The 18,505-nt window shown below is 22.1% G+C and overlaps 1 protein-coding gene across 4 annotated transcripts in view; it reads right to left on the bottom strand.

Moving 5' to 3' along the window:
* LOC112601527 (protein kinase C, brain isozyme) overlaps window positions 1-18,505 on the bottom strand; it is an 86,290-nt gene that overhangs the window by 64,146 nt on the left and 3,639 nt on the right. For all 4 annotated transcript variants that reach the window (XM_025349197.1, XM_025349199.1, XM_025349200.1 and 1 more), the window contains exon 2: window positions 9,165-9,196. In XM_025349197.1, coding sequence (XP_025204982.1) covers window positions 9,165-9,196 — 32 coding nt within the window. The remainder of the gene's footprint in view (window positions 1-9,164; window positions 9,197-18,505) is intronic.

Below are 18,505 nucleotides of genomic sequence, written 5' to 3'. Positions count from 1 at the left end.
CATTTTCTAAAATATTACTCACATCAGATATAATCTATACCAACAAACTGTTTAAGCAAATATGTATATATATAGTAATTATATATATAACGAATACCAATATAAAGTTTAATTGAAACAACAATGTTGCTACGTTGGGATTTTTTGTTGTCTATTTTCTCACCACAAGTTTTTTTACTATATATATATAGCATCCAACGAAGCAGAATACATTATATACCAATGCATACATAGCAGTTAGGGTATAACGAGCGTCATTACGTTTTCCCCAACATAATGGACCACCGAAGTTGTGGCGGAGTAGTGTCAAAATCAATTTCTAGGGTCACCCCATACTCTACCGAGTCAGTACTAACGGTTTAAAAAAATGAAGGACAAGTTTGGGATGGAGGCAAATTATTTTTCACGGAAAATAAATCACAGTGTATTATGTCAATAATATATAGGGTAATATCCATTTTATATTTGTATTCAAAAAAAAAAAACCTATTTAATATTCTCTAACGCATTACAATTCGATCAGTAAAATATCAAGATAGGTGATTTAGTTTCGAAAATATAAAGCAAAATTCAAAGACTAATTATTGAGTACTCAGCAAACATCGTTCACTTAAGCGCTAGATATATTTAAAATGCAAATTAAAGCTAAAATGATTTCATATTATTTTCAGTAATAAATTTCAAAGTTATTGAAAAATGTAATAATTTAAAACGATTTTGGTATATAATAAAACATATTCATCCAATATTGATATATGCTTTATTTTCAGAAATTCCAATACGCATTATATCATACATAATAATTTAATATAATTGAATTAATACCAGAAGTGTTAACAATACTTATTTATACAATCGAGTTTTTAGGTTACGAATTTCTAGTAATAACAATTACGTTTTAAGCTCATGCCATTAAAATATACCCTCAAAAAGTAATTTAAATATAATTGATATGAATCATACTATATATTCTCCTTACTATAATTTTAGTTTTAATCAGCACCTATATTATATATTATACTAGTAAGGAATTTATTATAATAAATTGTACATTAGTTATGATTATTATAATCTAAATGAGAAAAAAACTATAATGAAAGAGTGTATTTTTTTATTTTTTATTTTAATTTAATATTAATAAACTAATGACAATAACCCAATATGAATACACTATTATATAACATTATGAATATATCAACATTGCATGTAAAAATGAACGGTTTTAGATTATGAAATTCTTTCTGAAAACCCTAATTCAACCATTGATGAAGTCCAAAGTATTTTATATGACCCACAACTAGAAAACAAATATAGTTAATACTATCGACATTTTTGGGTACTAAAATTTCCTAATAGTCAGTACTGTAAGAAAAATTATGAAAACCATCGAAAAATCTCAAAGAAATGTCAACACAAAAAATTCAACCTAGTCTTGCTTAGAATCATTTTAGAATGTGATGATTTATTATGGCTTTTAAATTTATACGGGATACAACTATAACTGGGATCGATCGGCCAAAAATCAAACTTCAACGGAATTCAAGTATTCCATAATATTATTCTCTGAAAAATCACAAATTCTCCACCCTTTGTCTTTAACTTAGCCCTTCACAAAAACTTTGGCATTAAATCAATTGCAAAAAAAAAGCTGCATCATTTTATAAACGGGTTTTTTTTATACTCTAGAAAACAACCATGAATCCACTTATAAATGGCTTACAAACCCATTCACTTCCTAGAAATTCTCATCACAGGCTAAGAAGAAAGTGGTGCCGTAATCTTTTGATTTAATTTTCTTATAACCTTATTAATCTTAAACTATATATCACTAATGAGTAGCTTCTTAATCACATAACTCCCACTTATATTTTTTTTTTCACCGTAGTCGTGCGCAGACACTAAAAGTATATATCGCCCATATATTATTATCAGCCCTATATAATAAAACTTTTTAACATTTTTAAGCTTAATGTGCTTTTAATATACATTAAATAAAAAATATAAGTTACACACATCACACACCGTTTCCAAGAGAGAAGTCGTGGCGGGTTAACATTAAAATTAAAATACAATCAAAAAGGAAAAATAATAACGTTATTAATAAAAAATCACAAGTAAAATATTGAACAATTGGTTTCTCAATACATAATTTTAATTAACTCATAAAAGTTTTAATACATAATACTAGCCACTACACATCTATACATTAAACTGTATATAAACTTTCAACAAAAAAAAACACACAGTGAATTACTTGTATTCTAACTTTTCAAATTCACCATAAAAATGTTATCTAAAATTGACTTTAGTAATGTAGACATATTTATTAAGATTAATATATAGGCATTTTTATACAATCATTGGGCGCTTAGGCACATACAATATTACAGGGTGTGCTACCTAGACACATCCTAAATGCCTATATTTATCACATATTATACATATTTTACATGAATCTGTATAAATTATAAATATTTGCTTGCATATTAAAAAAAAAATGAATTTAATATCTTTAGCCAATACTATTAAAAAAGAAACAATGCAAAATCTTTCATGTATAATATATATGTATCCTAATCGGCTATACTATCACCATTATTCTTTAACAAACTATCTAAAAGGTATATGTTCCCGTTAATAATTTTTTTTTTTTTACTAACTTATACTCAAATCATATTTTTGAACTATTACGTTCATTTTTAACTATTAAGCTATTTATTATAATATTATAAGATAACCATACATTTCTAAATTTATTTTTTATATTTAATTCCAAAGGTAAGGTTAAAAGGTTCAGAAAAAATGTATTTATTACATATAAAGCAAATGTAACATATTTAAAAATCCAGTATTAATATTTATTTCTAATTATAAACTTTCAGTTAACATATTAATTTCTATTAAATATTAATAATATCTAAGTTTTGATGGTTATTATAATATTCAGTTTTACTAACTTTCAAGTTATAAAACTTCAACTTAAACATGTTCCATTTTAACACCATGTTTTTCTGTTTTCAAAAATCCAACATAAGAATACAAGAAAATAAATTTGTTTTTTTCCCCGAATCAAATCACTTAATAACAAATTGTATATTTTAAACATTTCAGTATAGTAATGTAATATACATTGAAAATAGATCATAGATAATTTCATCTTTAAATTTAATTTTAGTAAAAGTTAAGCTGATCTTGATCTTTTGACAATTTTTGGTTACCTAGCTAATGTTTATAAATTATAACTTATAATTTGTAAGGTATAAAAACAATCCACAACTAGTTAAAACTCTAATTTTACTTTAGTTAAGTGTAATGTAATTTTTTGATTTTGTCAAAAATACTAACAATAAAATTTTTTTAAATTAGCACAATTTTATGTTTCTAAAAATAACAAGGCAAATATATATTTTTTAACGGGTATATTTTATAATTTATTTTAATTTAATTAAGTTCTTACAGTACCAAAAATAGAAATATTGAATAATAATATACGTACTTCAATTGTATTCAATTAATTAAAAAAAAAATCCAAATTTAAACTTGATTAAGCCAAGATTAAACATAGATCAACATAAATTTATTATTAAAATATCTAAAAAAAAATTAAATGATTAATGAAAGGCATATAATTTTATTGTTATAATACAAATAATGCCAAACTACATAATAAAAGAAGACATCTGGTAAACTAATTCTAAACCATCTGTAAACAGACACAAATTATCCAAATTATTTTTATGAATATGCAAATTGATGCACAGATGTACTTAGATACTTAAAAAATTATCAATGCCATTAACGAAACGTGTATTAAAAATATGTAGATATACCTATTTATATGAAAAAATATATATTGATATAAAATTGAATGCATTATTGATTTTTTTCTTATTTCACTTTAAAATATTTTTTTCCTTAAACAAAGTCATATTAATAATATGTATAATAATTGTGATTTCTTACTAAACTTTCAAAAAAATATTAAAGAATGATAATAAATATAATTGATTCAAATTAGTGTAAAATTGTGTAAAAACATTAAATTAAATAAATTTGTAAAATATTATAAGTAAAATAAATGCAATTAAGTTATACAACATATGTCCATGAATACAATTCACCTTTATGTCATCAAAAATTAAAAACACCATATATTTGTTATAGAATATCTAATTATTCAAGTCATATGCATAGTATACAGTAGATTCTACTGTAAATAAACTATTTGTTGTTCTACTGGGTAGAACATTGTTACAATACTAATGAGATATATACAATACACTTTAACAATATAAACGTTTAACTTTTTCAATATTTATTAAAAAAAAAATCAAACAAAAAATATTTTATAAATATTTCATGCACATAATATATTGGATGTATATTATATCTACTATAATTTAGTCAAATCTGTAATTAATATTAAATTCATTAAGTAGGTACTATTACACAATACATGTGCAGTTTTTTAAATCAGACTTGGTTCCTATCAATATATATGTAATTAATGAAAGAATTCAAAATGATTGCTTTTTCATTCAGATTTAAATTAAATTATAGTTAAATTATAATTTCTTGCTTTATTAAAGGCCGGTGAAAGTGATTTGATTCCTGAAATCTATTTTATGTACAAGTTGATTTCCAGGTCATTAAGAAGTATGCAAGAGTTGATTCCTTATTGTTGTATATCAATATAAAATTCAGAAGCAATGGGACTAGGAAATCTAAGAAAAACTAAGAAAAAAACAATTTTTTTTAAATAAATGAAGTGGTATACTGATTATCTCATTACCAGATACCAATTTTTAAAAACAATTTGTTATACATTTTTACCAAATTACTAAATTTTTTTAATAAAAATAAAATCTCCTCATAGTGTTTCTTGTATTACGCTAATAGGCTGTATATTTGAATAAATATTGAAAAAAATATATAATGACCCGGGAATCAACTCGAATGCAACCTTAGAGACAACTATAAACAATGATAAATCGTCCATAAAGATAACATTGCATTAAAATTAATTCTTATGACCACATAAATGTTAATTTTTAATAAATAAATAATATAATATATTTTTTTTTTTACTCGTTTATGGATTTAAAAAATAAAATGGGTGTTAGCAAAAGATAGAACTTTGATAGAGGTCACTATTTTTATATGAACATTCTTGTGATTCAAATTTTAACTAAAAAGTAAATTCATAAATATGCAATACAATCCAATTATTATTTAACCCTTATTACGATCCTAACTTATTTTCTAACCATTAATATCATAGAACCTGCATATGACCATACAAGAGTGTAGCAGTCTATTATTTACAAAATATAAGGAACCTATGAATAATATAAGTTACTATATCCATAATATCCAAACCTTACCTCGACACTAAATAACGCGCAAACCTCAATTTGTAATCCTAGGAAAACAGGCAAAGCGTTTCGCCAGACTGAAAATAATGATACTCACAAACTTGTTACCTACACTGAAATTTCATCAACTACCTACATGCACTTCCACAATACGTAAACTAAAAGTTTAGCAACGCCATGTTATCTAAGAGCGACTGACCAACTAAGGAAAATATAGCGATTACCCACTGACGTGTTCTTATGAACATAAAGTAAATTTTCATTTAAAACTTTAAAATATTAATTGTATTTTATTTAAAAAATAATTATTATTCATACACACCTAACTATTTATGTTTTTTTTTTTTTTTTTGTTGTTACTTTATTTACTTATTATTATAATATAGATAAAAAAAAAATCAACACTTAAATTAATTTATACGTAATATACTTATAAAAGTGGTTTAATACTCCAAAATCGATTACACAATCAAATAATTTAATGTCTACAAACTTAGTTTATCCATAATGCAGTACCAACCCACTTTAATAACTATAATAAAAAAAACAAGTGAAAATATTTATTGAGGGATGTTTGAGAAGAGGCAAATCCTCCAAAAGTCGTACAAAAAAAAAACTTAGTGATGGTATCTGTGTAAAATGTATAATTTTGCAGCATAATTTGGAATAAATATTTAGACCTCCATTTATATAATGATTAATATTATTTACAAACGGATAATTATGGTATTTGTGTTGATTAGTCATAAACAGATACATAAGAAATGCATATATTTTATAAATAGTGAAATCTCCGATAACAGATAAGATATCTCTAAATAGCGGATTTTTTTAGGAAACAAACTATCAACTTGAACCGCTTAATTAGTAAACCAAATTTCATCGATCGAGAGTATTATGTACTTAGAAGCTTTATTGCTGTATATGTGGTCAAATAGAAAACAATAGTTGCCTACAGTTTTATCCATAGCTACTACGTCGTTTACGATTCTCAACCAAACCGTATTTCACTCTGTTTACAAATGCTTAAATGTTGATAATGTGAGAAGCATGGGCGTCCTCGAGGGAAGGCAAGACGGGGCACTTGCCCCCCCCCCCCTGAAGGCTGGAATAATTTTTTTTCCACAGCAATTGGTTAAATTCCCAATGAGAAATAAGCTTCTAAAAATAGGTCTACCTATGTATTCAGATAAAAAATATTTCCCCCCCCCCCCCCCCTAAAAAAATGTCTGGGGGCGCCCATGGTAAGAAGTGACGATAATCCAACACGAAAAAAGTATATTATATAATATGTATATTAAATTTAAAAACTTCATCACTTCCAATTGGAAGAAACGTGTCACCCGTATTCCGAGGATTACGAATTTAGTCATGGTGAAATACTGATCTGCAGTCATCCATTTACACCTCAAAGATTGTTATTTAGAATTTATTGTAGCTGCACAAAATATCATGATATAATATTTATATTGACTTAAAAAATCTAAATAATACGCCTTATAAAAATACACGCGTGATTAATTTCTTAAAATGTCAAAGTAAGTAATATATATATATATATATTTTTTTTTAAATGATTAAGCGTGTTTAAAAAATTACTCTGTATACTTAAATATTGTACATGGCATATTCAGTGGGGGTTTCACCTTGGACGTCACTAATATAACGTAAAATAAAAAACTTTAATCATAAGAGTTTTGTATTTTAGGTACCTTATAAATTAAATTAAATTATAATGCTTTAATTAAAATCTCATTTAATAATATCGAATTTATATTTTTAGGTTAAGTATAACTTCTAATTAATTACATCACTTAAAACATATAATCATAAAATTATAAAAAAAAAAAAAAAACTAAAACAATCATCATTATCTAAATAATTTTTGAAAATATCTCACTAATTTTGAATACTACTGTTGTATAATGTGCAACCAATACATAAAGTAAAATTATTATATCGATCAATTATAACACTCCTTTTAAATGAAAAACCAACAACAATATGATTGAAAAGAAACACATTATTATAAATCGCTTAATATTATTCAGAATTTTCCAAATATACACTCAAAAAACATTTGAAATCTTGAAACGCAATGTATAGTCTTTGTTATATGGTTGTGTAATATCAAATTTTTTTTTTTTACAGTTTCAATATTTTGTAATAATCTTGAATAATAAAGAGAATTGACGAAATCATCAAAATTATAAGTAAGAATATTATCTGTACTTTATGGCTTTTTACGATACCTATTTTAATTTTTAAGCAAGTTATAAGCATGTAAAATATTACAACTAAACAAATTAATAATCGAACGTGGAGAATTAGCAATTTAATTACACGAAGTTAAGTAATATTGGAACTGAAAAACATCCAACATTATAAATTATACTGTAATTATAAATATAAAAAAGTAGGTAGGGGTAGATAAGTGGGTACCTCTCTACTATACATTAAGTGTCGAGTAGGCACTATTATAGGTGTGTTAAATTTGAATTGAATGATATATTATTAAACAATTCTAAGCGGAAACGGTCTATCAGCCTATATCACTTGATGATATATGTTTATGATATAGCTATAATTAGTCATTTATTTTATTTTTAGTATTACTATGGTAAACTAGTTAATTTTTTTTTTTAATATTGCATTAATTATTTATTAGTATTTAATTATAATATTAATATACATTTATACGATACTATATTCACTTATATAACTCAAAGTTTAATAAAATTTTTCTTTTTATGACATAAAACAGTAAAAATAAATTCCAAGTATAAAATATAAATAGTTAATAATTTCTTAAAATAAATTAAAAATGTTATTACGTATAATAAAAATTTATAATATACTATAAAATACTTAAAAATGTAAGTTTCTACATTTAATGTTTTTAAAAAAATTAACAAAATAATTAACATATTGTTATTTATCATTTAAATAAGTAATTTCACCCAGATTGGAACTTAACATGCCTATAACGAAATGATTTTCTTTAAATTTTTTTTAATTTTATGGTTTTAGTATTAACTACTTTTGAAGAATATTAAATTAAATTTTTTAATCTTACACAGAAAACATTTTTATAAATTTCTAACTACAAAAATATTTACTAATTTTCGCGATTTTTATCAAAATTCTAACTTAAAAAATTTATAAAAAATATTGTGGCCATACATTTCCGATACTTTTTAATTAAGAAATTAATAACTTATGAGGAGCTCTGTATTAAATTTTCATTAAATTTCTGCCTAGCAAATAATTTCTAATTAACATTTTCATGAAAAAAAACTAAAAAAAATTAATAATTTCTCTTAATTAAAAATAGTTCAAAAAGAGTCCAATTGTTTTGAACATTTTATCCTAAACAAAAAATGAATGTATAAATAATTGATGTAAAATTTTTAGTAGTTTTCGTTTTTAAGTTACACTAAAAAAAACAAAATCGACTTTGTCGAAAATTTCTGTTTTTCTTTGATACTTTATTTGTTTTTCCTGATTATAAAAATAAATACTGGGATATTTTTAAACTTGACTTCTTTTAAGTACAAACTAGATCCAATCTCATATCCAAATGTAACCCCTCTTTTGAAAGTCGAAGCATTTTATCAACAACTTATCATGTATTCATTCACAAAAACAAAAAACACATCATTATAAAATCAATACATTTATCTTTCCCCTAAGAAATGCATTGCATTTAAACTAATTTATCTATTTTATATTTCTTAATTAAAATGTGTAAGCTAGATAAATTATTAAAATTATTCCAAATTTTTTTACCTTGACATTGAAATCCTTGTTTTCCAAAACCCCTAAAATAAAAAAGATCAAAAATTAGTTTCATTATATAAAGTTTATAAATATAATGATATATACGTGTTAACATTTTCTAAATTAATAAACATTTTCTTTTTTTTGTAAGGGAGCATGCATATAATATAATTTATACTTTTAAAATAAAAATATATTTATTAGTAAATATTTTAACACGCAATTACTTTACCAATGCCAAACTTTACTTCATTAACTACATTTAATGATACATGTCATTTATTTAATTCATAAATCATAAATAGATGTATTACAAGTTGATAACTAATAAAGAAAAAAAATTGTTAGGTATATTATTGAAAAAAATTAAATATTAATTATAATATATATTTTTTTTAATATAAGATACTTTCGTTATCTATTCAAAATAATAAAGCGTTATTATAGAACATTAATATTGATAATAAAATTTAAAAAAAAATTCAAAATATTTTATATAATATCCTCAATTTAGACAAAATTAAATTTTTATCAAGTTTTGTGGCAAACATATTGCATCAAAAATTAATCCATTAAGTCAGCACAAAGAATTTATTATATATAAATCCAGTAGAAGAGTGTTAAGCACCTTTATTTCAGAATATCAGAATACGAAATATGTTCGCCAAATACATCAACATATTTAATGTATGCACATTGCACAGTTCAAAAAAATTATAAATTTTAAATACATCAAATAATAATTAAATTGAAAAATTAATAAATTTAAAATTACTATTTTAATATTTATAGACTAAGTATAACTTACAACAAAATATCATTAAACTATTGATATCACTTTCATAAATAATAGTATAGATTAAATCTATAATACTTCTATTTGTTATATAAATTAAAAAAATATTTAACTTTCAAAAAACCAACAACACTTTAACCGAAGTTTAATGCAATTAGCCATACCAACACTTAATTAAACCAATAATACAGATTAACTACATCAACAATTGGACTTGAGCATAAGTTATCGCATAGATTAGAAAACATCGACAAGTATTCAGATAAAAGTTATGCTATTAAAAATGGAAATATATAAAAAAATATATTTTAGAATACCTACAACCTATAGTAATTAAAATTAACATATTAAAATGACTCATGATAATAAAAGACACATGGAAATAAAATGAAAACACAATAGACTGGAGTTTGGAATAAATGATTTTTTTCCATTACTTATTAAATAGTATAAAACATATATTTGTACTTAAAATACAATTTTTGTTTATTATCACAAAGTATTTTTAATATTGTAATAGATATATTTTTTCATAAACATATTTTGTAAAATTTAAAGATTTATATGTTTTAAATTACTAAGAATCTAAATTTCTAAATAAAAGAAAAAAATTCAAGTACAAAAAATTTTTCAAAACAAAATTAATGAAATGTATATGTATTTATGTATTTATATTTAATGTAATACAAAGATTTAAAAAAAAATCTTGCATTTACTTTTTAGTACTAGTAATCTCATCAAAACCTAATATTTATAAAATAAGAAGTACATGTACAAGTATTGTAAATCATAGTAATATGAAATGTATGTAACATTTCATACATCACTTATCATTAAAACGTTTTTAAATTTCATATCGTAGTATAAAAATAAACAAATCATTAAAAAGTATAAATTGTATATGATATTAAAAAAAAAAAAGATTTATATTTTTCAAAAAATTTGTAATTAGAAAATATGACAATGTTAAAGTAGATTACCTACCTAATTAACATAATATTATATTAACACCATACGAGCTATTTTATTTTAAATATAAATCAATTACAAATATTTACTATTACATAAATTTTATTTAATACAATATTTAATAATATTTTACAAATTGTACATATTTTGCTAAAATTAAATTAAAATATGTACTAAATAAATTTCAAAACAATGTAATTAAATCACACATATACATTGGCATTAAAGTATTAATAGAAATGTTCATCCTTAAATCAAAACCAATCACTATCAAAGTCAACAAGAAATTTTCTTTTGCTATTGTTAATTTAAAATTTAAAAATGAATGTCTTAAATTGCAATATTTTATTTTAAATTTTTAATGATGTTTAGAAAACAATGGTCAAAAATGTTTATATTTCACTAAAAACTGAAATTTATTTGGTTTAATTATATAATTTTGAATCCTAGTAATTAATAATTATAAACAAGATTCATTCAATTACATTTCTTTAATACATAAAATATCTTAAAATCTTTAAACTAAAATTTGTTTAAACACTTAAAGCTTTCGAATTAGACTAAAATACTGCTAATAGTGAATACAGCTGTTTTGTGAGTAACTATATTGAAATATTTTTTTCAACTTAAAAATTCTATAATATTCGTATATAGTAGATATATTATACTATGTTTCAAAATATTACAATCTTAGTTAAATAAAACTAGACCTTGATTTGGGTAAATTACTGTGACGTGTATAATAGAATTATTGATTTAGAAGTAGAACAATAAATTAAAAAGCATTATTTAAAAAATTTTAATTTTTTTGTAGAGCTTAATTGGTTAAAAATAAAAACTGAATAACTGTAAATCTAAAGAGGAATCAAAAATGAAAAAAGTTCGCTACACAGCTTTTTTTTACAAAACACCACATTTTTTCTTGAAACTGTCTGAACAAACATTATAATAGTAAACATTTAATAATTATACACATACAAACCATAAAATAAAGTAAAAATCAAAAGATACTCATTTTTATTTTAAAATATTATACTAAAAAATGCATAATAGTTAAGAAAAAATTAATCAAAATAATAAATATCTATCAAAGAAATTTTCATTGATGTCGTTATCTTGATAAAAAAAAAATATTATATATTTCAAAACTGATGTCTTTACCAAAATAAACGTATTAATTATTATTAATGAAAGGTTTTAAAATGTATGTAAAATAATATTTCATTATACAAACGTGCTGAACAAATCATACCACTGTGTACAAGATAATTTTTTTTTTTTTTTTGGTGGTGAATACAACTTAAACAATGATATATCATACAACGATAATATGTAGATTACTAGTTTTAAATCATCATTAACATCACAGTCGATATTCATAATTTATAAATAATTCATATGTTTTTATTTGAGAGGAGAAATTAAGAACAATCTGATATACTAACCAAAATTTATATACAAACCAAACCAACGTACATTTATTTTATTGATCACAAAATTTAAACATTATACATAAACAACATCAATGAAGGTTTTATTTTCCCTAATATTTCCTTGACCTATTTCCTAAATTTCCTACCCTTACTATCATAAAATAGGGTAATTAAATAAACTAAAACCCAGAAATTAAAATTAAATAACGGAAAATCATTTATTCGATTCAATTAATGGTATTCTAATAATTACATAAACTCTTCTACCAAGTATCGTGTTGTTATTTTAGTAAATATCATTATAACGTTAATATAATAATATATATTTTTATGTTACAAATAAAAATCATTAGACAAATTACTACATATCTATTTTAAAATCTTTCTTTTTTATAAACATATACTTATAAATTATATAAAGCTTCAAAAATCATAAAAATATTATTAAAATAATTGATAATAAATATTATTAGAAAAAAAAATACAATACTTAGTACAAAAATATTAAAAATAATTAAATATTTTACAAATACATATCAAATGCTCTTACATATTTTATACTTTAATTAATACAAATTTATTTTACTTATTTTTAAAATAATATTTTATTAAGATATCATTATTTAATTATGACTAATGATATTCAATTATTAGTTTGTTAGTATGAATGAAATGTTCAAATTACATGAACGCTCATTTCAGAATAGGATATAGTAATATTTTGCAATATTTAATTTTTTGATAAATCATTATATAAAAAAAAAGAAGATATTTAACGATATTTCTTCAAATGCTGATACTCAAACCAAAATATTCATAAGACTGACAACTTTTTACATAAATCAATCGTTACAAGTTCTTTTAAAAATACTAATACAAGCAACACCATTCTATACAGTCTGCAAAAGTATAATATAATTGACTCTACATAAAACTTTAAAAAATTAATTTTTCCAATACATTTTAAGATTATTTTTCCTTCGACATATTTTTATATAGTTTACTCTTACCAAACTTAACCTATTGTAAAAAAATTAATACATACAAAATATAATTTATGCGGGATTTTTTTTATTATTATTATTTAAGCAGCTTTAGTAAACTATAGTTATAATACTTGATCTCTGTTGTAGGTACAAAAATAAAATTAGTAAAACAATAGAATACTACTAAATTAAATATTACTTTGAGGTTATAATTTTGTAATCATACTGTTTAAGATATAATGTCAAAAATAAAAATAAATGTTTTAGGGCTAAGGAGGATAACACACCCTTCACCGCGTAATAGTCAATTATACTTGATAAGAAATAAAAACTTTAAGCGATTTTCTGTATTCATTGATGTTATATTAAATTGTACTTATAAAACAAAAATGTTTTTTTATTTAATATACCTTTGATTCATTTATTCAATGTATTATAGTTATTTGTTTACATTACTAATCTATAATGCACTAATTAAAACATATTAAATTATATTTGTATAACTTATTTTCAAAATTTGAGCAAAATTACGAATTGCAAGAAATGTTAAAAAAATCTCAGTAAGCGAAGGTATTAAAGCCTCGTTTTATAATTATCTTTATATTGAAATACGCAATAAAATTATAAGTTCAAATTTAATAAATGTATTTAAATAAACATAGCTATTATTATTAATAGCTATTGTTCCGTAAAGTCAGCAATATCTAAATAAACAAATAAAATATAAAATGATAATTGAAGACAAACGCTTACTACTTAGTAATGACTAATGACTTACAAGTATGTCCAAAAACGTATATATATTTTTAAACAATAACTTATTCAACATATCAACAACTATTGTTTAAATGGTCAGTCGTTAGTAAAATCTTATAATTATGCGGTCTTAAGACGAATAGATATTTGATTGACTGTTATTAGAAGATAACTCTAACACAAAAAACGTTTCGAACACTTTTTAAAACACAATCATGTATGGAATACTGATCTGTTTTAACAATACGTTAGTAAAATATTACAATTGCCTATTTCAAGCCCATAGGCCACAACAGCACGACAAAGAATAATACATTAATTAATGTAAAAATAAATAAAATTAATAATTAAAATTAAAACAAACTAATTTTGAAATATATACGTTTCTAAGCATAAAAAACCATTATAAATCGTAAGAATAATTAAAATGTAATAAATAACTATAAAAAATCAAACTAAGTAATTATTTTTTTTTATTACATAATATTATAGCTGCTGTAACATAATATTACATTTTTTTATTATATATAAGTTTATTTATATATTCTATTATTAAAACAAAGATAAATCATTTATCACATAATTAGTAATAAGTTGTTCAACAATATAAGAAATACATAGCTAAAGTTAATGTGTACATTTGAATTTTTGATTTTACCTTACATAAATATTTTAAATCTACCGAAAAATTGATCGTTTATTAGTCATAACTTATAAACGTTAGGTATATATAATGGTTAATTTCCCTAGAGAGACAATTGTTATATAATACTCTCAAAAGTTTGTGTTTCTTTATAGAACCCTTAAAAGTTCCATGGTTGTCGGTTGTATTTAGGTCACCTCAGTAAAAGCCATACAAGTGAAAATTTTTGCCTTAAGTCTTTGCAACATTGAAAATATTTGGATTAGTAACTTATTTCAATTAAAGTTTAAAATTGTATAATACTATGATAGTATATAGTTAAGATTATTATTGACACTATTATTATTATCTTTAGAATAGAATGTATAATTTTTTTCATAATTTTAATCATTGTTTGAATAGAACTAATTACTTCATTACAAAAATGATGATACAAATGAGAACAAAAAATAATATACCAATTTTCTATACTTTATATACCTGCCTTAACAATGTTTCTAATAATGCAGTTGGAAAGTAATAACATTATATACCTACAAATCTACTATCTTATTATTGTAAATGGAAAATTAAAATAATGAATTTTATAATTATAAGTTGAATATAAAATAAAACTAATGGTAATTCTATATTATAATATCTAATTTCTAAAAGAAACAATACATAAATTTAATAATTGCTAAAGAAAACAGAAATTTATTTTGCACTGTAGGACAAATTTTATACTGGACTTTTGTCTACAAGGTCAACAACGATTGAAAAAGAATGGAATTCGTCACACACTTTTTTTTGAGCTAGAGGGCAATTGTAACGTAAATTATGAAACCTAATTAAAGTTATTTTATACTCAAAAGGTTAACACATATAATTAGAGTTTGTTACAAATTAAAAGTGTCAATAATATATCACATATTGTAAATTAATACAGATAGTTGCTAAATACAAGAATTGAAAATACTACAAGTGTAGATTACAATACAATAATATCTATATACAATTAAATGAAATATATTAAACAAAATTTACCGAGCCAGCAAATTCACACAAACCGACGGTTAAAAATCATTCATCATTGAAAATATAAAATATGATTTCATTTTTGATTTTAAGTGAAGAAATTAATGTATTGATTTTACTAGTACAATTACGTGTTTTTTATTGTTTTTATTTATTTATTGTTTTTATTTATTTATTTATTTATTTATTTATTTAATAATTTATAGTATGTCATTACTTTTTAGAGCAGAACAAATATTCAAATCATCAACTTGAAGGTAAAATTGGTAGCAAATTGTATCTAACTAATAGAGTTTAAGGATCAAAATTGAAAATTTCTAATAATTTAAAAGATAATAAGGGGAAAAAATTATGGAAAAATGGAAAAATATTTATGCAAAACTAATTTTTAATAAAATTTATTTTATAATATGATATAATAAAATGTATGCAACATTTTTTTCAAAAATTAGTTCAATATAAAACCAATAAATAAAAAATGTAACAAGAAATAGCGAAATAATATTTAACTCAAGCAACCGCGTATCTAGGGAGGTCCAAAAAGTCTGGACCCCTCCCTTCAGAGATTTTTTAAAATTTAAAGATTTTGTAAATCAATTATGTAATAAATAAAAAATAAAAAATGTATACAAAATTATTTAGATCCTCTCCCTCGAAAAAAAAATCCTAACTATGGTCTGAACTCGAATATTTCTTAACAAATAAATTATATTTTTTAATTCTGTAAATATTGATATGTATTAAAATATCCTAACCAGCATATAGATATTTTAAAACTCAATCACGAAAAAATGTAATGCCTCAAACCTTGAAGCATGATGCAAAAAGCGAAAGTTTAGAATATATTATTAGTTATTAATATTCTTAAATGAAATCTAATTAGCAAAACATTTTATTATTGCTAACAGACTACAAAATTCAATTGTATTAATTCGCATGTGCTATAACACAATTCGCGTAGAAATCAACCTGTGATAGTTTTATATCAATTAGAGACACTAACACACACACATTTTAAATTTACTACAAACGTTTGTTATTAGAAAAGCTAAAAATATTTTTAATTTATTAAGCTAATCCAAGTACTATTCTAGCATTTGTAACTTCATAGTAAATATTATTAAGTATAATACATACATTCTGATACATATAATATATATAAATATAAAACATAAATATATCATTAGTATTTACAATTATTTTATTTATGTAATAAAAGTTTATGCCTTATTTACGTTTATTCACATCTTTTGAGTTTAAATTAAATTACCGTTTTTAAAAGATCTTCAAGCACTGAAATTTACGTTCTAAGAAAATTTAAAAATTTTCAGCGATTTTGATACACGCATACGCAATACAAATTGATTGTTTTAACATAATATAAAAATAATAACTATTTTTTAAACTATTTTAGTAAAAACTATTTATTTTTGATAATAAAATTGATAAGCAATGTTTAAATTTATAAATAATATAATAATATGTTTAACACTTCTTTATTTTCGTAATTTACACTGATCACAGCTATACATACTTTCGAAATAAGATTAAAAAAATAATATAAACTAATTAAGTTATAAGAATCAACACATTACAAATTTATTTATTTAGACTTTTGTTATTTAAAAAACATTATTGTTTATTTACAACTTCTCAATACATAAACAATAATTTAACAATATCAAATACATTTCAAGTATAAATGAAAATATTCATAGTCGAAACTATAGTTCAACCCAGTCAGGCCATGGCCTAATCTAATTCCGAGAAATCATCAGCCTCAGAAATTATATATAAATAATATACATCATATTATATAAAAAAAATTATAATAAAAAAAAAAACTAAAATACCGTTTTTGTGGTTATTTTCCAGTGACGAAAACAATAAATACCTAGATATTTTTATCACTATTTAATATGATAATACATAATATGGCATGTTTAATATTAAATTCTTCTACTTAGTATGATTACTGGTAAATTATAAGAAACAATAATAGGTTTTTAAAATATTTTACCAAAATCGACAAATGAAAATTATTTTTAGGTATTTTTATTTCTATTCAATATGTAATTATTATATATAGTATATTAAACGGATCACAGAATTGTGGCACAATTACAATGTTCAATTGTGGAGCGATGTCTACAATATATTTTCGTCAAATATACGCATATTTATTTAAACGAATAAGAACGGTAATGCTTAAAATCAGCAGGCCATATTTTCGTTACGATGACACGGTATCCTACAGTACCCTCACAGATAATAGGCTGTGGCATTAGATAATTTTATTGTTAATATATTTTCTTGGAATTCAACGTAAACTTAAATATATTATAGCAATATGACTTAAATATTAAAAAAAATTCTAATATTTAAATATATTAAATATTAACACAAAAAACAAAGCCCAGCGTATCAATTGTATAAATATAGGTAAGTTCTTCTATAACATTCAAAATATAAAAATTGCAATAGCTAATATTTTTTAACGAGAGAAGGGAGCAATTTTAAAATATTTTGACCCAGTCTTATAAAAATGTCTAGTTTCACATATTTGACATATGAAAATAATTAAAATTTTGGTGACAACTAATTATTCTTAAATATTAACATACTCTAACTTCGTCAATTTTTTAATAAGAAAAATATTTTTTGCTTAAAAATTGTTTAAAAAACAGTTTATCTAAATCTATAAAAAAAATTAACGTTGCTAGGCTTACGAAAAAGTAAATCGTATTGAG

The sequence above is a fragment of the Melanaphis sacchari genome, unplaced genomic scaffold (assembly GCF_002803265.2).
Source record: "Melanaphis sacchari strain LSU unplaced genomic scaffold, SCAv2.0 Contig79_pilon_pilon, whole genome shotgun sequence".
In the NCBI taxonomy this organism is placed as follows: domain Eukaryota; kingdom Metazoa; phylum Arthropoda; class Insecta; order Hemiptera; family Aphididae; genus Melanaphis; species Melanaphis sacchari.
This window is presented reverse-complemented; position numbering and strand designations above follow the sequence as displayed.